Genomic DNA, 26,432 nt, shown 5'->3' on the forward strand with positions numbered 1-26,432 from the left:
TTGCAGTCGAACAATGCAGAATAATATAACCAATTCAAGGGAAATCTCCTTTGCATTTTTATTCACATTTCATTCAATTTTTAGGTAATCTTTTTACACATGGATGTACAGGGACAAACCGCGTACAGCAATGCTGTGTGTGCCATTGCAGAGTTAAGTGAGCCCTACCTTGTTCGCAACAGATGTGTCATGATGAATTCCAGATCACATCTCACCGCGAGGCTCTTTGGTGGTTGATGGTGGGGAACACTTGGCCTCAACTGCTAAATCTTTGAGGACTCCTCGGCATGGATCACCAAAGACATCGTTGGAAACACTGATAGCACATTTGGTGTTGCCAACACATGCCTGGAAATGTAGCAAACAGAAAATATTAAAGCACATATTGTGTTGCCCACAGAAAATATATTCCTTTTAGTGCATATTTGCAATAAAATTTATATGTACAAAAATGAATTTCATGTATCTGCTTCCAATCTGATTGAATAAATTTATAGGGCAGACCCATGTAAATATGCCCAAACTCATCTTCCAATGAAACACAAAATAACTTCCACCCAATAAAAACACCTTGAGGGGAACTTCAACCAACAAAATTTCTGTAGAAAATATTCCGAGTGTATTTTTGTCTTGTTTCGTAACGAATTTGATAGTGACATAATTCACCCTTTTGCTTAGAAGTACCCAAATTTTAGACTAATGGCACGAGTACAAAAAACTAAATAGGTGCTTTCATATCATAAGCATGGTATTAGTCGATTCAGCAGTTGATACATGTCAACTTACCTCTGTCACCAAATCCAGAGTGCTCGATGCATGGCAATTCCCTTTGGAGAAGTTCAGGCAGCCACCTGAAGGAGTTCCATAGCTTGCAAATGTAATCTCAGAGATCACATGCCCATCGTCACACTGCAAGCGCAGTTCTGGAGTTGCTGCATTCACTGAGGCACGGCCACTGGAAAGATGCGACCAGGCAGAAAGGGGAGGATAATAATTTTCTGAAATTCTTGAACAGACTGTTTTGGCATAATGAGCCTCCAGTGATATCAGCGAGGGATCACCTCCTGTTTCCTCAAACAGAACCAATAAATTATCTGACTCTTTTAACCATTCTCTTGGTATGTGGTACCTAATTAGGAAATCACATGTTTGTTATGGTACACTTCACAAGCATATTGAAAAAAGAAACTGCAAACAAACTATTCTCATCCAGAAATCTCAGAAGAAGATTCTATCAAACACACACAGGGTATGACAAAGTTCCAGTTAGATCATAATATTTGTTCTGTTTGTTCTTTATATCTATCAGGAGTATGATATTTCATTGGTAGGTACTGTGATTTCTGTCAACAAATTCTCCAAAAGATGGGTACAAAATGGGTGGTTAGCATGCATGTAGCACTTGTAGTAAATGCAACAAATATGAAGAATTTTTATTCAATTAAATACGAATAACAGGAAACTAGAAAACTAGAAAATGAATGTCAAGCAATAATAGAAATATGCTAAAAGTATTTGTTCTCAATACCAGTTTTGTGTAGGCATTCCACAGTTTGATTGACACTTCCTCTCATTGTAGGCTCCTGGGTAGTAGCACGAAGATGAGCACCCAGATTCTGGCGCTACTAGTGACCAGTAGCGACCAATTAGATGCCCATTCACCCAGGCCTGACCCTTTCCCATGCTCCCAAGATCAATGGCAACAGGGTCGGTACCTTTAGGGGTACTAAACATGGTCTGCAAATACAAGACAATTTGTGAATATACAAAAGTGAAGTAGCTTGAATTTCCATAGAGTATAAGAGCAGGTACAATAGGTTGATTCAGCAGGCTAATTCCAACTCATCAGATTCCTACGTGGAGAGAGTAACGAAGAGAGAGAACCCAGCGAGCGACAATTCTATCGCCGGGCGATAGCACGCGTTTGCATGCGGTTTAGCGATCAAATACGTGTTTTGCGGGCCCCACAACAACCTTATCCGATCGCATGTGGCCTTCAGTTTCCTTCCCTTCCCCACCCCCTCCGGAATCCAGGCCAGCCCATCGTATTCGTAGTTCTCATCTCGCAGAGTGCCGCAAGCCTGATCGAAACCCTTCACAACTCCGCTTCGTGTTAGCCTTCTGCGGCTTCGCCCGCCCAACCTCCCTCGCAAGGTCATGCTGCTGCCGGCCGACCAAAATCTGGACACCGACGGGGTATACGTCATGAAGCTCGCCATTCCTGGCCAGGTATGCCCCTGCTGTGTCCACCTGCCGCAGCACCGCAAAATCGGCCGAGGAGGAGCACTGCATGCTGATGGCGTCAATGCCAACCCGGCTGAGGAGGAAGCTGTCGTCAAGACTCGGGACAACAATGCTGATGGATCTGCGAACTGCTGCAAGGGATCTCATTGCGATGAAAGCAGCAGGTGGCTTCTTAATTTGCGTTGTCACCGTCTAATCCCTTCCTTTTGCTTTTCTTCTTTTATTTTCAGTGCTTTTCATATCGTTCGTCAAATGCATGTACCTATGAATTAGCAAGGTAGTCCGTCGAATGCATTCATCTGTTTGTTGTGATTTGGTATCTGTATATGTAGAGAGAGAACTCACGTGTATGGAACAACACCGATGGCTACAGAGATTGAGTTTACTTTTGATCATCTGTATTGATTTATGTGTGCAGGCTTAACTTTTTTATTAATGAGATGTAGCCCACGCAATAGCCAATTTATTATACAAGTTGGCTTTAGTATCAGCTGTAAAATGACATGAACATAAGTATAGCCAACAGCTAACTATACTATTGACCTTGCTCTAACATGAAGTAGTGAAAAAACAACAAAATTTGCAAAAGTTCTGCCAGATTTGCCTGAACTAAGGAGATTTTATACGAAAAATCTAGTCATGCTGCCTCCATAAGTGTAATGTTAACTGTTAAGGGACATTTAGGGACGTATAGTTAGCTCCCTCAGAATAAATTGCTAAGCTGGACACCTCCCCGGGACGCACTGTTTGGTTCATTTCCTGAGCCACAAAGCTTGCCTGGCCTGAGCTACTCAGGCCTCATCATTATCTGGGCTCAGGCATCCAATGCAAACTATGGAAGATGATTCGCAATTAATCTAACCACATTACGTAATTGGAACCTTGGCAATGCATGGCAGGTATTATGGGGTTATTTTTTTTTATTCCACAAACTAATAAGCATGCATGAACTTAATAGTGTCTCCTACAGACTGATTACATATATTCTAAAAGCAATAAAATTATGTGTGTATAATCCAAAAGTATCTTCCCTCAGGCATGCACACCAACCAAACAAGTTGTTCTCAGGCATGCTTGGTCAGGCACATTTCATCAAAATTTCAGATAGCTCTAACGCATAAAATTTTCTCAGGTACTTTCCTCAAGTCACCAACCAAACAGAGGCCTAAATACTACTCCCTCTATTTCTAAATATTTGACACCGTTGACTTTTTAGCACATGTTTGACTGTTCGTCTTATTTAAAAACTTTTGTGAAATATGTAAAACTATATGTATACATATAAGTATATTTAACAATGAATCAAATGATAGGAAAAGAATTAATAATTACTTACATTTTTTTAATAAGATGAACGGTCAAACATATTTAAAAAAGTCAACGGCGTCAAATATTTAGAAACGGAGGTAGTATGATACAGAAACATCTATATTCAGGTGAAATGGCAACTTACCTTGTACCAAGTGAAAGGCTGTACACTGTCCTGCATGCGACTCCACCCAGCACATCCCTGCTTCTCTGGAGCATAAATCATAGAAAACTCGCCTTTCAAGCCGACCTGTATTTTAGACATAAATGTTACATGTGCTTGTTGCACTTTGCACTCCAGATTAGGAATAAATAGTTTATGTACACAACACAGAACCCCAGGTGTGGAATTTCTTGCAACGTATCAATATGACAGAGCCACATCTCTTTTAAAATGGCGCTAGGCTTATGAAACAACAGGTGTCAACAAGTTCTGTATCATGTATGCAGCCTTTTGCTATTGCAGAAAAAAGTGTGAAAAAAAATGAAATATTTACAGTGTAAGCTAGGTCATTTCCAAACTTTATTGGTATGATGGGCTTGGCCAAAGGGAACCACAACTATAAAGCCAGGTGGCAACAGATACTGTATCGTGTATGAAACCTTTGCTATCGCAGAAAAAACAAGGTGTGAAAATGGCATATTTACAGTGCCAGCTAGGTCATTTCCAAACTTTATTGGTGTCATGGGCTTGGCCAGAGGGAACCACAACCATAAAGCCAACATGTTAGCTATATGTTGGATGAGATAGTTAACCAAGATTAGATGAAGATTTGTTAGAAGAACTAGCGCACAGTTTCACCTAAGACCTCCTATGTAAAAGGGCTGCTGTGGTGTCTTGGCAAGCACTAGTCTCATTCCATGAACCTTGTGGTGGGGACAAGGTTTGGAATACCATAATTCCGGATTTTCCCTGACAAAAATTTCAATTTTTGCCGGATAACAGGTAATTAGGTGGTTACCAGCTGGTGAGTGGCCAGAGAGAAGTCCATATCCTTAATTCCTTATTGGCAATTTTTTCTAACCTAGGTTATGCATGTTACAGTGTTTTATTTCTTTAGCGGTAAGGCAATGAATTTTTTTTGGTAAATGGCATCCGCAATTTGACAGCTTAGTACCCTTAACATTAGTACTGTAGCATCTTTATCCTTCTATTGTAAAATTTCTATGGCTGCAGAGTTTTAACCATGCGATACCTGCATATATCATTCCAAAGTAAAAAATTTCTTTGGTGCCATGGCAATGTGAATGGAAGAAAAGAAAACCAGACCAATTGCAGTCAAACAAGTCAAAGTAAAGATGAATAAAAATTCAAACAAGGCCTACGTTGTTACTGCAGTGCATTGTTATTCTCATACTGAAAAACCACAACGTACTGTACCATTGTTTGGTATTCTGTATGGTTTTTTCGTTCTTGTTTTCTGGCAGTCAACCTTGTAAGAAATGGTATTTGCTGACATTACAGAATAATTTGCTATTTACCGATCCTGAACCGTATTTTCAAAAAAAAAACAATGTATTTAGCGAACTAATAATACCGTGTGTACCACACAACCGTATGCACAATCCGAATTGTTACAGAAAAAGTACATATGAATGGTTATTACCTGATATGTCCAAAGGGAATTAGTTAGGTCAACGTCCCCATCTGACAAGCCAGTGAGTGTTACTTGACCTCTAAATCCAGCTCCATCTTTCTCCAAGAAAGCACCATAGTTCTTTGCATTTGTCCAAGAGGTCATGATACAACAAACAATATATTATGTTTTGTACATGGTGACTATGTATGCAGATAAAACAGAAGCAGACATATAACCAAATAAAATGATACCATCACATGCACAGGCATTGTATAGATTGTTCTAGCTTCAACATAAATGAAAGTTCTTCGCTCACTATTACTTTGTCAAGTTTACAGGAATAGGAATAAGAAATTTTCACATACCAAACGTGTCTCAACCTGGGTAAAAACTTGCAACTGTGTGGATTAGAACAACTAAAACCACATCAATAAAAGGAAACCTACAAAGGATATGCCCCTTTTGCTATGTGTGGTTGCACCTTGAAATCTCATATTAATTAACAATTTATTACAACAGATAGGAATGCTCCTGGCCTCATGATACAAATGCTAAGCTTAAATGGAACATGAAAAAAAATGGAATTAACGCATTCTCGAGCTTTGTAAAAATTCCACTTAATCCATTAAACTACAAATAAACTGGACTAGTCCCTTAGACTGAATGCTAACAGGGGTCAGTGACAGCTAGATAGTACGTTTTTTTGCTGATGGGTCTTGAAAGAAAATAGAGTTAACAATGTGCTTGCAAAATCCCCATCAGATGGATCTCTACAACAAAAGTCACTGCGATTACATCATGTCATCAAAATAACCTTGGAAATGTCAATTGACCCGGGTTTTGCATGTTTATGGGGTTGTGTGAGTTTGTTAAATGGACTTTTTGCAAAGCCCAGAGAGATAAAATCAACTTCCAAAAAGGAAAATTCAAATACCTGCAAGCCAACAATCTCTGAAAGTAATGTCAACTCATTAAGCCCTTCAACCAATTGAATCGGTTGTTTCAGTGAGACCCAGTGACCAACTTGACTGCCTTCATATTGAAAGGAACCTTATTAAACGACTGAAATCTTGCTATCAATGCGTTAATTAAGAAATGTAACACCACAGCATGCAAGACTGCATTTTCAAATGTTATACCAAGACCAGACCATTTAATTTCTGAGCGCTTAACAAGATCCCAACTATGTAGCATGGGTACCTCCTGAAATGTACTGCATATGTACTAGACATGATTTGGTAACTTTTCTTTTTTGTTCATTCAAAAAAATAAAATAATTGGCAATAACTCATTACTTCCTCCCTGGTACCTCTAGGCCAAACCTCTTCCTTGGATGCCCATGAAAAGCCAGTTTAACTATCCACTTCCTTCGTACCTAGGCTATTTTTTTAACTATCCACTTCCTTCGTACCTAGGCTATCCTTCAGAAGCCTGGTTCATGGGATTTGGTTGCAGCAGCGTGTCAGCGCTTGGAGCAGGTGGTCAGGGAATGTTTTACCTAGGGACATGGGTGGCGGTCTAGCCTGAAGATTGGTGCTCCCTAAATTTTACTGCTTTCCTTCTCTTGTTACAAACTCTTTTGTGGTTGTGTCTATGTTTTGGCTGTGTGCATCCTAGTTATGCAGAGGCTGAGAGTTTTCTTAGTACGGTCCTATCAACTTGATGTAATTGTCTGAGACTAATAAAAGCTTCCTTTATCAAAAAAAAAAAAAAGAAAAGCCAGTTTAAGGCTGCCAACTCGACAACTATCATACAAACCATACAACCTAATCCCCTCCATTGCATATCTAACTTCTATATTTTTAAATTATCACACACGCACGCGCGCGCACGCACACATGTATCAGTGTTTTAGGGGAAACGGCTTACCACGGTATCACCTTATCACGTACTCTAATCAAATGCTCTACACAAAAAGCTTACAGACAGGAAGCTTAAAACAGGTGGGCTAAAGTACTTCATTACCCAATACTTAATGTATCTGCACTCCAACTGATTGTACAATTATATCATGGGGTGAATAACAGTTATATCCAAGTAGGGAGGTTGTCAGCCCATGGGGTGAATAACAATTAAAAGAATGTAATAAGGATGCGGAAAAAGGTCTCAGTTCTCTCATTATCCTAGTGGCTTGGGAGATTTGGAAGCATAGGAATGATTATATGTTTTAATGGGGCTAGTCCTAGTGTTATGGCTGTCATTCAAACTGTAGCAAATGAGTGTAGCTTTTGGTGTTTGGCCGGAGCCACTAAGCTCGGTGAGTTCCTTAGAAGGTCGCTTACCCCGGTTGGGTAAAGTTGGGTAATGTGAGCCTTTTGTTTTGTAACTTCTTTTAAGTGTTTTGGGGGAGAATGACGCTTTAGTCACTTCCCCGTCTTTTATTCCTTCTTAATGAAATGATATGCATACTCATGCGTATTCCCAAAAAAAAAAACATATAAACACTGACAAATTAAATGCAAAGCATTTTTTTCATAAAGATTAAGAAATTGAAATTAATACCTGCAAGCTTGCCATTTACAAATACACGAGCTACATCACGAATTTTATCTATTGTTAGTGAAGGAAGAACCCCTTTCGAACTCCAGAATGCAATGTCTGCATCAGAAATATTTACCCTGTTGAATTGAGAAAATGTTAATAGTAATTATACTGTTGAAAATAATGAGGATTGGCAGCAGACTATACGTGCCATTCAAACTGCATACTGGTAGAGGACAGTGAACATGACATCATTTGAAGGTACTCTGGGTTGGAATTTGAAACTCTAAATAGTGGAAAATAGTCAATATATAGTAATATACACAGTTGAAATTTCATTGAAAAATGAAAATTGAATGGAGAGCTCAGTCTGCTTTCGTGTTTGCATGCAAGTAGAGTGCTAAAAAATACTCTACATAAGATAACTGGGAAATTAACACCCAATGTGAGGTCGACAAGTGGGCTTGGGACACTGGCAGTAATACTACTAAAATATTGCATTCTCTTTTTGTTATTTGAGGAATCAAATTTTCCCCATGCATAAATCATATCACTAGAAATAATACTCCTTTTGGTGCTGATGATCATCACCAATAACATTTTGGACACGAGTGTACACACTTGCACACAAAGAAACATTATCAGAATTTGTACTTCAAAATGTCGAGTCAACTAATCATGGACTGAATACAAGAAAAATAATAGCAGATGGTTCACTACAGAATCTGATCTCACAAAATCATATATTCTCCAACAGCATGTACTCAACACTCACCTGGTAGTATACCACAAGTAGTCAGATATGTCCTTCGTTACGTTCAAGTGCTCTAATATTCCCTGAACAGCAAAATTGTTTCCACCCCAAGTACCAATAGTCTCTTTGGAAGTCCACCAAGTACTTGAGAGATACGGACCTCCAGATGTAAGTGAGAGGATACTAGGCTTATGTCTACTTGAACGACTGGGAGACCCAGATTCTACAGTAAAAACTGAAGTCTGTGCACCAATCTGAAAAATGTACAAGTAAACAATAAGAGATTGATCATTCATTTTATGTCAATATTTCATCTACCATGTTTATGTTTGACATTTAGACTGGCATCCAAAATCTTGCAGGCACTTTTATGTTGTATCCTAGACCGTGTGACGAACTAAGAAATGCATGAATAACAGGAAAAAAAAAAAAGGCTTCAGATAAGGTTCTAGATTCCAGTGACAATAAACTACATCAATGGTTGCTGGCATATTCCCTTAAAAAAGTGGCTCCTGGATACTCCGTATGTCATAATGCAGATGCCATAAAGATTTCATGGGTCAAACATAGACAAATATTTGAGAACAAAATCAGACAAAGATATTATTCTTTGGGACAAAAAAAATACCTGAGCAGTTATAAACTTACACAAATACCGTAAATGGTGATTTATAAACATTATGCTGTTTAAGGTTGGTAAAACCTTGGGTGAGGTCATCTTTTAGTTGTGTGTTTTTTCATGTAAAGGCTAAGGCCTGTTGGTGGTTCGGGTAGGACTTGGGAGCTGCTCCCTCCCCTGTTCCTTTTTTTCTCTCCCTTTTTAATAAAATGATACGGAACTCTCTTGTGTTTTCGAGAAAATGGTTGGTAAAACTTCTTTCTAACCAACTGGTAGCCTTCTGTTCTTGAGGACAGATGGGAACATGTGATTTTAACACTTTCGATTTTAAATGGATTCTAATAATAATCTGGGAAACTATTTTGTAAAATGAGCTACGCATATATCACAAGAACTTGTAAATGTGCATGCAGTAAATTTCACGGCTTGTGTTCCAAAACACTAATTTGTCATGAAACATAATTAGCATTTGCCACTATCTCTCCTATAATAATATGGGCCCAGGTATTGTAGTGGTGCAGTGGCATTAATTCCACCCAGCCACACAGCCACCATAATATCACGGGCAACACGAAGTTGAGGACAAAAGGTCAACAGGGTGTAATGTAAACATGGGCCCATGGGAGGGCTGCGACGCTGCTCATAGAGCAGATTTTGGAACTGGTGTATAGTGTGGTGAATAAATTGACAGTTTTAGTATTGTTGATTATCTCTTTGACGTGTTAAATTCAGTGGATGTGTTGCTACCATATTTTAATATGGAGAATTTACTGATAGTAGTAGCATTCTGAACACAGTTTTGTATAACCACTCTACACAATTCAAATTCCAGTTCAGTCTGAAAAGTCAACAACATGGGTACTGACTACTGAGACCAGGCCATCACCAAAACCACCACAAAGGCAGTTCCAGAAGGTTTTTGGTCAGTTTCTGGATAAATATTGAGTATTCAGTTTTGCAAGGTTAATTTTTGGTATACTCAATCCAGGTAACAAGTATATGTCAAGGGGATATGTAGGAACTGGACATAAATCTTTAAACCAAAAAATATGGTGTGGGCAATGTGATCACAAACCACTGGAACCACCAGAAGGGCAGTTCTAGAAAGTTTCTGTGCATTGCAACCTAAACTCAATTGTATTTGCATAAGCATGTGACTGACTCAACACTTGTAGCTTCACAGGAATATTGCATGCAATTAGTGACTACATACCCGTGCAGTATTGAAGGCCACATTTTCGCAATCTGGTAGTATGCTCACAGACCATGGTGGTAGACTATAAGATTTACCAAAGATCCAGACTGATGCATATTTATGTTCATCAATATTGGCAAGAAAAGCTGAGCAAATCTGTGCATTTCCTGCCATGCTTCCATTTGTATGGACTTCTCCAGTGGAATATACATGTGCCTGAATCAACAAGCAAAGCATTGTTCACAATATAAAATGTACGCAATGTAAAATATACATAAAGTAAGTCAACATCCCATGCCAAATATAACTGTATAACTTAAGCCGTGTGACTGCTATGCTAATAGCCATCTACTACCTCTGTTCATAAATGTAAGATGCTTTAGATAATGAACACTCAAACATCAATAACATTGACCACAAATATATTTGTCAAAACTATCACTTTGCTACAAGCCTACAACTTTAGATGGGTATTTCACAAAACAGCAACAATAGAAAATGGTTTATCACAAAACTGCACCTTTACCCCCCCCCCCCTCCCCCCTCTTGTGTGTATGACATTTCACAATTTGATCCTTTTGAAAAAATTATTTCGCAAATAGACCCCTAGAAAAACTTATCCTAGAAATGGTCCTTTTTAGGGGCGCCAGAGTGGCTGGCGCCGTCCTCCTGCCGACGTGGCAGGGCAGTGCTGAGTTGGCAGGGGGAGCGCGCCAGAGTGGCTCCCCCCCCCTCCCCGGGGATTATTTTTATTTTTTTGATATTTTTTTACACGGTTAGGAACAAACAAAAACCAACCATAGAAAAAATGAACTCAAATGGACGAAATATGTGACCTGTAGAATTTTTCCTCTACTCTCTAGTGCAAAGGAGAGACATGTGCAACTTTTTTATTTTTATTTTATTTTTTTGATATTCTTTTCTCACTTAGGAACCCACAAGAACCAACCATAGAAAAGTTTAACTCAAACGGACGAAATATGTGACCTGTAGAATTTTCAAAAGCTCTACCGCAAAGCTTCTTGCCTCAAAAACACAATCTTGCAAGCTGAATTTGGAGGTTTTAATATCGCCGAACCCGGCGAAGCCAGGGAGAATCGGATGTAACTTTTTCTGTAGATGTCCGTGGATATATTATTTGCCTGATTCCGAGTCCATATGAGAAAGTTACGTCTATTTTAATAAATGTCACCCGAATGACGCCTATTTTCGGTAGAGCTTTGGAAAGTTCTACAAGTCACATATTTTGTCCATTTGAGTTTATTTTTTCTATGGTTGGTTCCTGTGTTCTCCTAAGTGTGAAAAAAATATCAAAAAAATAAAATTAAAAAAAATTGCATCTCTCTATACTGTTTAACTTATGGCTATCATTTCATGTGGTTATATTGTGAATTAGATTAAGTAATTTCACCTATTGGTAGAGTGCATTATGTTTAACATGTTGATCAAAGGGTTTTACTAAAAGAGTTATGGTCTAATTTTGGTGAAGGTGCAAAGTAAGCTAAGTGGTATGCTATTTCCAAACTTCTAACTAAGTGGTATATTCCGTTCGAGTTTAAATTTTTTTGTGGTTGGTTGTATCATGATCCTAAGTGTGAAAAAACATCCGAAAAAATAAAACAAAAATAAAAAGGTTGCAACTCCATATAGAGAAACAGGAATGGAGGTGAGGGGTGGGGGGGGCACCAGCCATGGTGGCGCCCTCCTCCTGCCACGTCGGTTCACGTGTGCCACAGTGGCAGGAGGACGGCGCTAGAGAGGCTGGCGCCATCCCATTAGACCACGGCGCCAGCCACTCTGGCGCCCCAAAAAGGACCATTCCTGGGATAAGTTTTTTCAAGGGTCTATTTGCGAAATAAGTTTTTCAAAAGGACCAAAATGTAAAAAATCCAGGCACCTTTAACACCCCCCCCCCCCCCCCCCAAAATGGTTGTTAAGGCGTCGCTATAGCGGTAAGGTGGTTGCGGAGGTCAAGGCGTCCACTCCGCCTTAGAGGCAAAACGAGTAGAGAAGAGGAAAGAACAGGAAAAACCAGTAAAGAAGGGGAAGGAAGAAGAGGTAAGCTCATCATGGAACCTAGTTGGCTTGTAGAGAGAGAAAGAAGAAGCGGCCAGAGTCATTGATGGCGGCTGGTGCCTCTTCTCGTCATGGCGGCTGGTGCCTGGTGGCGTATGATGTCTCTTAGGGCATAAAACACGTGGGTATGAAGACCAATGTTGGTCTTTGGTGGGCTGGTTGCCTGGCTTAGTGGGCCTTTTACCAATTTCCTTTTTTTTTCTTCCTAATTTCTCTATCATATCCTCCACTAATCACGCCTCAATTATCTCATAAGGCGTCGCAACGCCTTACGCCTTACGCCTCAGCGCTAAGGCAGTGGTGGGTCGCCTTAAACCGCCTTAACACTGCCCCCCCCCCCCCCCCCCCCCCCCCCCGCCCCCCGTGTGTATGACATATGGACCTGGCTTACACCAGCATACGTATTGCATGTCTGTATGACTGGCAGGCCCAAAACATGCCAAGCAAATAAAATTGCAGTTCTCTGATAAAATCATACACCATTGTCACAGTTCTCTGAAATGTCTAGATAAAGTTGCAGTAAATTGATAATTTCGACAAAATAGTTGCAGTTATCTGAAATTTACTCCATATCAAAAGGTCTTTAGAACTTTTCGTATGAAAATGGAGCCATTAGATTCATCATGAAAAGTTTAATAATTTTTGTGGTGTTTGTTGGAGACAATGGGATGTCAAAGCCGTGATACATTGTAGAATAGAGTATTTTAAAATATTTGCTTTCTCGCCAATCAATATGAAATAGTCCACGGAACAAATTGTTCACACAACATTGTTCAGTGGCCAACTATATCACATACTTTTTCATGTTCCTAACTTCAGAAAATCAACCAAGCATGCCCTGTCCCTCGACCTTTTTCTGAACAGAAAGTCGGTCAAATTCCCTTTCATGCAGAGTCAAATAACTAAGAACAATATGCCGTTTTAGTTGTTTGCGATGTAATGGAATTGGCTATTTAGTCAAGAAAAACAAATTTTGAAAATTACGTGCATTAACAAGAAAGAGATCGGCAGGGTAATCTGCCAAAATTAAAAGGGTTTATTTATGCCATTTCATTGGAATCCTGGTGCTTCCATTAGGACCCTAGAATCCAAGTTTCCAGAGATCAGCAGTGCATGTAAGTTACAAAATCCAGCAAGTTACTGGTTAACCAGTGGTACAAATAGTAAACTGATTGATTCGGGGTATCTTCGCATTGATTGTGTGAGCGCTTGTATCTAAAATCTAAATGTTACTTGAAGTTGAAACTTCAAGGAATTTAGAGAACTTTGATAAAATTCAACTTTTACCTATACAAAAATAGTAAGCAGCTAGTTTCTGCCTACTAGAGGGTAATTTTGTCAGCCAAGACATAGAGTAGCTAATCACTCAAGAGACAAGACAAACTAATATCGAAATTAAATATGTAAAAGTAAATGTCATATTAAACTGAAGCCTTGCTGCTCGCTAGAGAAGACTTGTATGAATGGGGTTTGGCCGGGGCTAAGAGCATTCTTGCCATCATCCCGAATGGTGAATAGTTTGCTTGTATTAGGTTGAGGTCGTCTTTTGGTCTCATGTAAGGTTTATGTGTGTGTTGTAAGGGTTCTTACCCTCTATTTTCTTCTCATTATTATAATGATATGCAGCTCTCCTGCATGTTTGAGAAAAAAAAATGTCATATTAAACTTCTGAGATCATCAGTTTTTGTCCCTGGACTTCTCATTCAGGCTCATTCTGACCTCTCATCTTTTATTTTCTTTAAAGAAAAGGGCAAACCCCTCTCGTTTTCTCTTGCATGGATAAATATATCCAGTAGTATTCATCCCATAGGGAGCTATGTTGGCTGCTCACTTGGTGGAACCATGGAGCTTGCACATGTAAACAGATTTAATTTAAAAACCCAGAAAAAATGTGAGCACATAAAGCAAAGTTTACAATGGGCAAATATTTGAAATAGAGGCTCCCGTGGGGTAATAAAGTAGAGCTGCAGCTATGCAGACATGATAACAGTCAATAGATGATTCTTTTTAGTTCTTTGATGGCCTGCATAACTCTACCTGCTGCTGTATGCAGTAACCAAATCCAGGTCACCTCATACACCCATTGATCCTTCCATAGCTTTACATATGTCAGTCTACCATTATTTTTTTTAGAATGGAAAAATTAAGTAAACACGTAAACATCAAATTGCTGGAACAAATGGTGTCACTTTCCCCAAATAAAAAGGTAATAGAATTGTTCAGAAAATGTGTATAAAATCAAAACAAAGAAGATGACAACTAACCTCTTGCATTGATCCTAACTTTATATATTGGGGTGAGCCATCCACTGCAATAAGAGCTGGCTCACAAAGTTTGATTGCGGTGTGTAGATCTTTCAGATGCCCCCACTTAGGCTGCCTTAATATACCTGAAAATAGCAATTCATGGATCTTAGGTAGCATCTCTTTATATAAAACAAAGAAACACCAATATAACTTAAATAGAATAAGATAAGGTCCTAAAACATCTAACATTTATTTAGAACTTTTACATACCATACTCATCGATTGGAGCATCATAATCGTAGCTTGTTATCTGAAGTGGACCACCAGCTGTCCGTGCAAAATTTGTTCCACCAAAGTACTGCAGAATCAAATATGAACTATTAGATCTAATTACTAAAAATCATCATTGCTCGGAAAACTATTCAAAAATCACTACAGTCAAGCCTAGGGAAAAATACTTCATGATGGAATAAAATATGCATCAATAGTTGAAGACTAAAAACTTACTTAAAGTAGGACAAAAATGCATACAAGAGTGCGGGCCAGGGCGGGCGAGAGGTGGTGGGTGGTTGTATTATATACAAGTGCCCATATTTCTTCAAGTAACCCATCTTGAAAAATCTAGGCGAGATTTATATAGCTGTCTACCCAGATTAATAAAGGAACAGCAAGTAGCTAGTATCAATCGGGTCAGGTGTGGACTAATTGATTATGGCCTATGGTATCAGCAACAGAACTAGTTATTTATTATGTTCGTTTAGATTCTCATAGACATTTACACCAGTTCAATGAAAAAATGAAGATTCAAGGAGTGCACAAAACTGTACAGATTTTTTTGGCTGAATGCAGGCACATGAAGTAAATGCTAGTGACACCATTCTTCTACAAGAAAATTAGTTGGATGCCCTCGAATTTTGCTCAATCCTTTTCGTGTTGTGTTATGTTTCATCCCCTATATGTCCCTATGTTTTCCTTTATATCTCCGACTGCCCATTCTGTTAGTTGATTGTAAGTTGACCGTGAAGTTTATTAAACTGGCCATATTATCATGTAGCAAAATCAAAACCCTCGCCACGAATTCCCTTTCAGTTAAATGGAATATTTTTAGGAAAAATTATGTAAATCACAATACCAAATTTGGTTGAAATTAACCTGAAATTGAAAACAGTGTTGATCCTCCAAATTATGGGTAGAATACCCTTTTTTTTTCTGTTACTAGTAACATGCACGTACGTTGTAACGGGCCAGGCCATATAATTAGGGATGGGCCAGGAGGATGATTGAGAATGAAACATTGGATCCCAGTGGTTACTTTCCACGCATGGATCGCGGTGGGGAAATGGGATGCAGGTGATGAGGAAAAAACGAAGGGGCATAAAATAGTATGAGAGATTCAGGGGCACACAAAAAAACTATCTCAACAAGAGACAGAATTGAACATATCCAGCACACCTGTTTGAACATCCATTTTTCAAATTATATATTGTACAATTATAAAAAATATAATGATATCAAAGTGTTTGGTAATGCAAATAAAAAATAGCTATTTATGTCATAAGTCTAAGTACTTTCATGTATACTAGTCATCAAAGGTTCTAATGTTTATGGTACGTGTGCTATGATGAGTAAAAGATTGATGTATGAAAGCCAAATTGTAATACAGATTTTTAAAAGATTGGCGTACGAGGACCAACATTGTTTTCAATTCGAATACTTTTAATGTTAGCAAAAGAATTAACCAATGCGACATTTAAGGAAAAAAAATTATGGATTTCAGTCTCTTCAACAAAGATCTTACCATGTAATAATTTTGTAAGCTTCCACCTCTTTGGTAGAAACGAGCAACAGCAAAAGCACTGTCTTCAGCTGACCTGTGAGGTAATGCTCCACCCCAATCAGCATACCTGTCCACCCCAGTCAGCATACCATGTTATGCTCAAAACAAGAAATTGTAGAGTCAGAGTGCACTTTGAGAATAGCAAATATATTATCAAGCAATACAGTGAAATATATTATACATAAAATAATAAACAGTGGAGTGACTTCGAGAACAATAATATATTGTCAGGTAACACAGCAAAACAAAAACTGGATGAAACATAAACTAATGGTAATTGGTGCCTCACTAAATTAGACAAACTTGAAGTGTTTATCCACGTACGAATATTGTTTCAGTGATACACTTGTCATATAATCGACCACATGGTATGTCTAGGGATGGAAAATAAAGAGCTTTTCAAAACTGTGTACAATGCAATGTTAATCTACTTAAATCATTAATCATTAATATGTTATTCAAACAGTTTTAAAATACAACAACAAAAAAAAACATTTTTTATACAGCAGAACATTTTATGACAACCCGAAACTAATTCTCTCACAATCCGGAATTTACATTTTGTAGGATCTTTTGGTAAGTGCTCCCTCCATTCCAAAATGTAAGGATTGGCCGGCCTTGCACACCAGGCCACCAGCATGCATCTCACAACCACAAGCATTCCGTCATCCCCCCCCCCCCACCCCCCACCCACCCACCAGCAGCATTGGAGTTAAAGGAGACAGTTTCGACGTTCCCATGTTTTAGCATCTCCCTAATTTCTGGTAAGTCTTCACAAGTTTGCTAACTAGTAAAGCTTTTGTGCATAGAAAGACTTGTACAGTTTAATACTCAAGTGAAACATGCTATCCAACTGATGGCCTACTCTGTTAGAACTTCAATGGTTACTCTCATTAAGAGGATGGCACTCAGAGTGGGGCAATTTTCTAGTTTTCTTCATTCACAAACTCAAAAGCCATACCTACCCGAGGGAGGTTGGATACATATATATAGCCATAGCTGGCTGCTAGCCTATTGCTGCACCCTCCTAGTCTAAAATTCGAAATTTGAATGGGATGCTGTCCTAGAGGGCATCCAAACTGAATAAAGTATAAAGGAGGCATAAAGGAGATGCTAACTGCTGCTGTCCTACTAACCGCAGCTGTCCTAGCAACTGAAAAATATGCTAAAGGGGTAGATGCTGTCCTGAATAGGTGAAACTACCCAAAAGCAAAAAGAAGAATCACGACCAAGGACCACAAAGACTTATCCAACATTCTCCCCCTAAGTCTTGTGCATCGTCTTGTGGGGAAGTTGGGCCATCCCGATCCTGGAGCAGAGCTCGAGGAACTTGATCCTCCCAAGAGGCTTGGTGAGCAAGTCCGCAAGCTAGTCCTTGGTGTTGATGTAGCTCGCCTTGATGCTCCCTTCCTCCAAGTAGCTTCGGATGAAGTGGTACCTCACCCTGATGTGCTTGCTCCGTTCGTGAAAAACGGGGTTCTTTGCCAGGGCCAGAGCGGACTTGCTATCCACCCTGAGCTCCACCGCTCCAGTGTCTCTGCCGAGGAGATCACTAAGCAATTGAGCAAGCCAGAGCGCCTGGGTCGAAGCGGCGGAGGCCGCCATGTACTCGGCCTCGCAGCTGGACAGGGCCACCACCTGCTGCTTGACCGACTGCCAGCTAACGAGGCACTCGCCGAGGAAGAAGAGAATCCCGCTCGTGCTCTTGCTGGTGTCGATGTCGCCGGCGTGGTCGCTGTCGCTGTACCCGACGAAGTGTGCCTTGCCAGGACACCTCGGGTAGTAGAGACCGTGGTCGAGAGTCCCCGCAACATAGCAGATGATCCTCTTCACAACCTGCTGGTGCTCCGTCGTCGGTCGCTGCATGAACCGACTGACGTAGCCGACGGAGAAGACCAAGTCCGGCCGTGTGTGGGTGAGGTAGCGAAGGCTCCCACAAGACGCCGGTACTGTGTAGCATCCACTTCCTCCGTCGTGCTATCGCGGCTCGGCTTCAGTCTCTCCTCCATCGGAGTGAGAGCTGGGTTGCAATCGGTGAGCCCAGCCAGCTCAACGACGCGCTTGGCGTAGGCGGTCTGTCGAAGCGTGATCCCGGAGTCGTCCTGGTGCACCTCGATCCCCAGGTAGAAGGAGAGAGGCCCCAGATCACTCATCTGGAAGGTGGCCTTCATCTCCTCCTTGAACGCCGCGACCTCCGCATCCTTGGTGCCGGTGATCACCAAATCGTCGACGTAGACACCCACCAGCAAGGCATTTCCTCCATTGCCCCGCCGGTAGATGGCCGCCTCGTGCGGGCTTTTGCTCGAAGCCCATCCCCTTGAGCGTGGAATCCAACTTGGCATTCCACGCCCTCGGTGCCTACCGCAAGCCATAGAGGGCCTTGTGCAGGCGTAGCACCTTGCCCTCCTTGCCGGGGATCACAAATCCCGGCGGCTGGTGCACGTAGACCTCCTCCTTCAAGTCGCCGTTCAGAAACGCTGACTTGACGTCCATGTGATGGACGCCCCAGCCTTCCTGAGCAGCCAGCACAAGGAGTCGCACGGACTCCATCCATGACACGGGAGCGAAGGCATCGTCGTAGTCGATCCCCTCCTGCTGCACGAAACCGCGTGCCACCAAGCGAGCCTTGTGCTTGACGATGGCTCCGGCTTCATCCCTCTTCAACTTGAACACCCACTTAAGGGTGATCGCGCGGTGACCACGAGGGAGATCAACAAGCTCCCAGGTGCGGTTCTCCTGAACCGCGTCCATCTCCGACTGCATCGCGGCACGCCATGCCGCGTGTTTCTCGGCCTCTGCGAAAGACCGAGGCTCACCGTCGTCGCACGCAAGGTGCAACTGCACCTCCAGGTCGCGAGGCACCAGTCCCGGCACCGGCTGGTCGCCGAGAAGATCCTCCATCGTACGGTACCGTAGCTGCTCGCCGTCGTGGTACGCGTCGATGCGCTCCCCGTCGTGGGAGAGCGGAGTAGCGAACTCCACCGGGCTGCGCTCAACACGAGCTAGCGTCGGAGTAGACGTGCTCGGAGGAGTGGCTATTGGTGCTGGGGCGCGTGGGGTTGCCGGCTGTGGTGGTGTCGGCGAAGAGCTCATCGCAGTCGAAGCCGTGGCCCGAGGGTGTGTTGGTGTCGGAGTCGGTGGAGGCTCGGGGACTGGGGTAGACACGCTTGGTGAAGAAGAGCTGCCTACTCCCCCAGCTCCCTCGAAGTGGACGTACTCGACGGTGAAGTTGTCGTACGTCGGAGTCGAACCATCGTCCACCTCCTTGTCCCATACCCACCCTCGCCCTTCGTCGAACACTACGTCGCGCGCTGTGCGCACACGCTGTGTCTCCGGGTCGAGGATGCGATAGGCCTTCGAGCCCTCCGCGTAGCCGATGAACACCCTTGGGGTGCTCCTGTCGTCGAGCTTGCCGATGGGGCCAAGCTCCTTGACGAACGCGAGGCAGCCGAAGACCCGCAGGTGGGAGACCCCCGGCTTGCGCCCATGCCAAGCCTCGTACGGTGTCCTACCATCGAGGGCCTTGGTAGGCGAGCGGTTGAGGATGTAGATGGCCGTCACCACCGCCTCTCCCCAGAAGATGGCCGGCATCCCCCTCTGATTGAGGAGAGCCCGAGCCATCCCCACAACCATCTGGTTGCGCCACTCGACGACGCCGTTCTGCTGCGGGCTGTACGGCGCGGTGTAGTGGCGCTGGATGCCCTCATTAGCGCAGTACGACGCGAATTCAGCCACCGTGAATTTGCCGCCGTTGTCGGTGCGCAGCACGCGCAGCTTGCGGCCACACTCCGCCTCTGCAGCAGCCTGCGCGAGCCGGATGGCGTCCGCAGCCTCTCCCTTGCTGCCGAGGACCATCACCCACATGTAGCGGGAGAGGTCGTCGACGAGCAGCAGGAAGTAACGTCGTCCTCCTGGTGTGGCCGGTGTCACTGGGCCACACAAGTCCCCGTGCACGAGCTCGAGCCGCTCCTTAGCTCGGAAACTCGTCTGCTGGGGAAAGAGGAGTCGCCTCTGCTTCGTTAGGACGCAGACGTCGCAGAGCTGCTCCACATGGTCAAGGCACGGCAGGCCTCGCACCATCTCCTTGGCGCTGAGCCGCTTCAGGGCCTCAAAGTGGAGGTGCCCGAAACGCTCGTGCCACTGCCACGCCTCGTCGTCCCGACGAGCGGCGAGGCAAACTGGTTGTGCGACCTGCGCGCTGAGGATGTAGAGTCGATTAGTGCCTCTGGTTACCTTGACAAGAAGGCGACGGCGGCGATCCCAAATCCTCATGACTTCGTGCTCGACCAACAAGCGTGAGCCGTTCTCATCCAGCTGTCCCACGCTGATGATAGAGTTTCTCAACGCGGGGATGTAGTAGACTCCAGTGAGCAGCCTGTGCTCACTGGACTTGGCGGTGAAGGTGACAGAGCCGACGCCCTTGATCTCCACGCCGGAGGCATCCCCAAACTTGACGGAGCCTCAGACGCTGGAGTCAAGCTCGGTGAAGAACTCCCGCCGGCCAGTCATGTGATGGGTGGCGCCGGTGTCGACGTACCACCCATCAGCCTTGTCGTTGCTGGAGCTGTTGCCGAGGAAGGCGTGTACCTTCGGCTCCTCGAGGTGGAGGAAAGCCGTTGCGGCCGGTGCCGCTGAAGATAGCTCGATGCTGGCGTGTGCCAGGAGCAGAGCCGGCTCTTCCTCCTCCACCTGTGCGACGTGGGCCTGGCCGCGTCGTGGCTGTCGACAGTCTTTGGCCCAATGGCCAAGCTTGCCACAGTTGCAGCAGGCGTCGTCTCGTGCCGGCTTGTGGTTGCTAGCGGCGCCGCCCTGGGCGCCTCTGCGAGCGCCACCCTCGGCGCGTCTTCGCGCCCACCGCAGCTGGACGCCTCCGCGCGCCTTGCGCGGCTTGCGGCAGCCTGTCGAGGAAGAGGACTCCCCCTTCCTCCCGTCACCCTGGCTAGCCTCCCACTACTCCCAAGTGAGATGGAGCTTCCCGCCAATGGTGATAGGCCCCGAGAGAGGCTGTGGCTCATCGCCGTCGATGACCTTGAGGCGACCTAACGCCTCCTCGATCGACATCGTGGAGAGGTCCAGCAGAGACTCGATCGAGCGAGCGATCTGCCTGTACTTCTCTTAGACGCAGCGAAAGAGCTTCTCGACAGCTCTCTCCTCATTGTAGGTGTCGTCGCCGTACTGCACCATCTTCTGCAAAAGAGTGTTGAGACGGAGGGCAAAGTCATCAACATCCTCACCTGGCTTGAAGGACAGGTTCTCCCACTCCTTGCGGAGTGCCTGTAGTGTGGACTTGCGGGCGCGGTCGCTGCCGATGCGTGCCACAGCGATGGCGTCCCAGGCCTCCTTGGCAGTCCGCTTCTGGGAAAGCGAGAACTGCATCTCGGGCGGGACTGCAGCGATGAGGGCATCCAGTGCTCGCCGATCCTCGTCGTAGTCGACGTCGCCGTACCGGACTGCCTCCCACATGTGCCACACCTGGAGCCTCACCCTCATCACCGCGGCCCACTCGATGTAGTTGGTTTTGGTGAGGGTAGGCCACCCACCGCCGGGACCAAAGTCCCTGACCACCGTCTGGACGCCGTGGTGGCCATGGCGCCAGTCAGGGAAGGGAGAGCCACGCTGCCTACGAGGGCCGTGCGCAGGCTCCGGGCTGCCGCCGGCACGCCCGTGCCAGTCTGGGTTCCCGTCGACGGGCGCGCGGTCCCTTGGGCCGCCGCCGCCGCCGTGGAGGTGGGCTGCTGCCCACCGCTCTGCCCGCTCCCGTGCCCTACCTCTTGCCAGCTCCTCAAGCTCCCTGTCGGCGGTGATGTCGCCGGCGATGGAGCCGTTGATGCTGCTGCGCAAGGTCTCAACCTCTACCTCCGCCGCACGTGCCGCATCTTCCGTCGCCTCTGCTTCCACCTCCGCCCTGGCTGCTGCAGCGGTCTGAGCCGTTGCTCGCCTGCGCTCTTCTGCTGCGGCGAGCTCGGCGTCCTGCTGACGCCGAGTGCTCGAGGCGACCGAACGCCGAGACCGAACGTCAGACATGGCGCACCTCCGGGGGGCTGCTGCGTGGAGAGGGGGAAGGGAAAGGGAAGGAGGAGCAGCCGGTGCTGCTGCTGCTGCTGGCTGAGAGCTCAACCGAGCTTGGGAAGGGGTGGAACAAGAGATGTTTAGCCTACAGGAAAGTGTGGCTCTGATACCAGATGTTAGAACTTCAATGGTTACTCTCATTGAGAAGAGGATGGCACTCAGAGTGGGGCAATTTTCTAGTTTTCTTCATTCACAAACTCAAAAGCCATACCTACCCGAGGGAGGTTGGATACATATATATAGCCATAGCTGGCTGCTAGCCTATTGCTGCACCCTCCTAGTCTAAAATTCGAAATTTGAATGGGATGCTGTCCTAGAGGGCATCCAAACTGAATAAAGTATAAAGGAGGCATAAAGGAGATGCTAACTGCTGCTGTCCTACTAACCGCAGCTGTCCTAGCAACTGAAAAATATGCTAAAGGGGTAGATGCTGTCCTGAAAAGGTGAAACTACCCAAAAGCAAAAAGAAGAATCACGACCAAGGACCACAAAGACTTATCCAACATACTCGACTGAGTGGGTCAGGTCTAACACTGCTACTCATGGAAAATTGCTAGGTTCTAACAGTTTCAAAATGTTCATAGAAGTAGCAGTGGAATCCAGGAAAAAACCACGTACCATCCATCCCAATCTTCAGTCCATATTGTTGGTTTATTGTAAGAATTTGGCTTGAAACCATCGCAATAAAATGCATTGCATGTATCGATCTGCCAAAAAGGATGAATTAGCTACTGACCTACTTCATGCAATTACCAAAACAATATAATATTAACAAGAATCAAAAGATTATGAGGTCACCTACAATTTCTTCTGGAGCATCAGTCTGCCTGCACATCACCCAAGGAATGCCAGTGTCAAGCCCAATTGCCATCTGAGCGGCCCATTGCATATATCTCTTCCCTGCTTGGCCATAATTTCCTTGAATATTCCCATACTCGTTTTCAATCTGTCAAACATTCCCCACAGAAATGCCAGACAAAAAGACAAGTCATGTGGACATGTGCCCATTTTCATTTCAACTTTTGGACATATATGGTATCACTAACAAAATGCATAAAAGATTATCAGCAGTCATATAAGCATGGCAAATATATACTGTATCCTTCGGTTTTGGATGTGCAAGTCAGAAAAGTAACATATGAAACTCAAAAAGAAAAAATAAAGAAAAGAAGTGCATATGGTATTGTGGTCCTGTTATTGACCAATTTGGTCATGATAACACATCTACACTGGATGCTAATTCCAGTTTTCTTGTATCAACTTGTCTAAAACCAATATTGAGATTTCAAAAGACTACATTGTTTCCATTACCAATAAATACAATTTACTGCACCAATATTAGTGGTCACGAGTACTGCTGTCAGTTTGCCATCTGTATTCCAAACAAAATAATATTGATGACAGATCTTCAAGGATTTGTATCACCTAGATTTAGCTATGCAATATAGTGCATATTCTTGTTGAAAAGTCAAGAATAACGAAGTTTTTTGTTTCCTTGGAAAAATGTTCAACTGACTGGAGAAATAGCATCAGAGAATAGTATAAAGACCTGTTGTAATATAATGGGACCACCTTGCCAAGAATAAAGTTTCTCCTCTTTCATTAAAGTGACAATTTTTGTCACGAAAGTCTGCATTTCAGCCTGTAAACATTTAGAAAAATTAGTTGTTACAATGGTGTTTGCGCATGCCCCTTGAAAAAACATTTTGTAATTCTGCATTCTTTCCTGTCAGACTTTGGTGTTCAAATTTGAAGAGTTTGAATAATATAATTATCAGATGAAAGTAATATGATCTATAGAAGGACATGTGTTTACCTTGAATGGTTCATTGTCAGTTCGGAATTCTATGCCAGGGATGTCACGTAACCAAACTGGGAAACCACTGTAGAAATGGATGAAGAAACAAAGGTAAGTAAAAGAGAGAAAAATTATGTAGCGTTTCTCAATAGGAGAATTATAACCAGATAGAACTGTGTAAAGTTTAAAATTATAGAGGAAATACAATGAATAAACATCAAAGTTAATTGAAAGAAGAAAAACACATGTCTAGATTAATATACGAACAGCCTAGAGTACATAATGGGAGAAATATATGGCTCTCTAAGTGTTTAGACTAGCTTCATTCATGAGAACAACTGTGATACTGACTTTTTTATGCTGACCGATATGAGAATAAATTAATTGAGTAAACTATTCATAGAGAATCCTAGAATAGCCTCCTTAGCTTGAGTGGCATTATACTACAGGCACAAATGGTTAAAACAGAAAATGGCCAACTAAATTAAGCATGGCATCCCCTCTCAAAAGTTTTTTTTTAAAAAAAAAAGGAACAACATTATCATAGGGAATACTAAATGTAGTTAGACCCACAAAATGAAGGTTCTAGTCAATGCCCAACCATTACTAATTAAAGTAAGCAGTAGCTATGGTGAAGATATGCTCAAGCTAAAAAGGTGATATTGTAATATTTTTACACTGTTCCTTTTTAGTTAATGCAGTGTGTATGTGCACAAGCTAAAAAGGATTGCAAACATGTAACAAGCAATCTTTTTCGTCTGACACAATTCAATACTCTAATAGGTACAACTGATATGAAGTAAAATGCTAAGATATAAACAGACCCGAAATTCCATTCTGCACAAGCATATGGGCCGATACGAAGAAAAAGAAATAGACCTTCGGCGGCAACCAGCTTCGCAAATTTCACAAGATCAAATCTTTCTTCAAAGTAATACTGGGCAAAATGCACGGCAACAAACATAAATTAACACTTAAGTACCAGAACCAATAGAAATGAATATTTGAGCAACTATATTACCTGACCTTTGGCTGGCTCATGGCCATTCCAAAAGACATAGGTCTCAATTACATCTGCGCCACCCTCCTTGCACTTTGCAATTAAACTAGGCCACATCTGACATAATTTGTATATCAATTAAAAGAATCCTAAAAACAAGGAGTAAGACATAGAGATCGCCAACTTGTTTCTATACCTTGCAGTGAACAAAACGGGGAAAAAATAACAGGAGGAGCAGGTGCTGAACTGAAAGACACTACTACTCTTGTAACATTGTAAAAAACAAGTCATGTTATATATTATATAATGCTAAATTGATATGCTCAAGCCCAATCAATTCTAGCACACAATGTATTGGAACATCTGCAAGCGAAACATGTGCTCAGAGCAAATCAACGAGTAGTTTAACCAGCATAGCAGGTGAAAGCAACCAGAAGTTTAATAATGATGGCTGGATTAACAATGTCAAGTATGCTTCAAAACTGCGCCATCCCGAAACCCAATGGTTCAGCGCCTAAACGGACCGCAAAGCTAGAAGGCGACCAACTAAGATACAAAATATACATATCAAAGGAGAAATTATCAACGATCTCGCACCAACAAGGCGCCTCCAAACCGGAAACAACGCCAATTTCAGGCTGCTAATCCCAGAATCCCAGGAGTCCCACTCCTCCGGAGCACACGCTCACACTAGCATCCACCTCCACCCACCCAACCCATCTCGATCGCAGCATCCACAACCAATCCCACACCACCCAGGCACCCCCAACCACCGAATCCGCCCCCCGATGCCCAAAACCCCAAACCAAAAACCAAGCCAAGCAGAGGAGAGGAGAGGGGAGAGGAGGGCACAGCCATCACGGCCTCGCTCACCTCGGATGTGGCGCGCGGGTAGTGCAGCCCCGCGGAGACGAGCATCCTCCGCTTCCCACCGATGAGCACCGCGCGGTGGTCGTACGTCACGTTGAACGGCTCGAAGAAGTTCCCACCACCACCGTCGTCGCCCCTCCTCCCAACCACCTGCCTCAGCACCCCCTCCGCCCCCGCATACGCGGCGGGGGCGGAGCAGCCGAGCAAGAGGAGGATCGCGAGCAGCAGCGCGAGCGCGAGGGCTCGGAACCCTAGAAGCGGCGGCCCCCGCGAGGCGGCCATGGCGGAAGCGGTGAGAGCTCAGCGGAGGCGGAGAAGGGGAGAGGAGCAACGGTAGGGGAGCGACGGCCACGGC

General features: G+C 43.8%; 1 protein-coding gene across 1 annotated transcript; it reads right to left on the reverse strand.

Moving 5' to 3' along the window:
- LOC127757270 (beta-galactosidase 15) lies at positions 1–26,432 on the reverse strand. The gene is made up of 19 exons (XM_052282764.1): positions 26,081–26,432; positions 25,229–25,324; positions 25,032–25,144; positions 24,226–24,292; positions 23,959–24,051; positions 23,212–23,355; positions 23,028–23,116; positions 16,302–16,407; positions 14,774–14,861; positions 14,522–14,646; positions 10,200–10,397; positions 8,389–8,621; positions 7,635–7,750; positions 6,067–6,164; positions 5,160–5,270; positions 3,698–3,802; positions 1,529–1,737; positions 787–1,129; positions 1–348 (listed from the first exon to the last, which is right to left on the reverse strand). The coding sequence occupies exons 1-19, from the start codon at positions 26,357–26,359 to the stop codon at positions 205–207; spliced, it is 2,757 nt and encodes a 918-aa protein (XP_052138724.1). The 5' UTR covers positions 26,360–26,432; the 3' UTR covers positions 1–204.

The sequence above is a fragment of the Oryza glaberrima genome, chromosome 12 (genome assembly GCF_000147395.1).
Source record: "Oryza glaberrima chromosome 12, OglaRS2, whole genome shotgun sequence".
Lineage (NCBI taxonomy): Eukaryota > Viridiplantae > Streptophyta > Magnoliopsida > Poales > Poaceae > Oryza > Oryza glaberrima.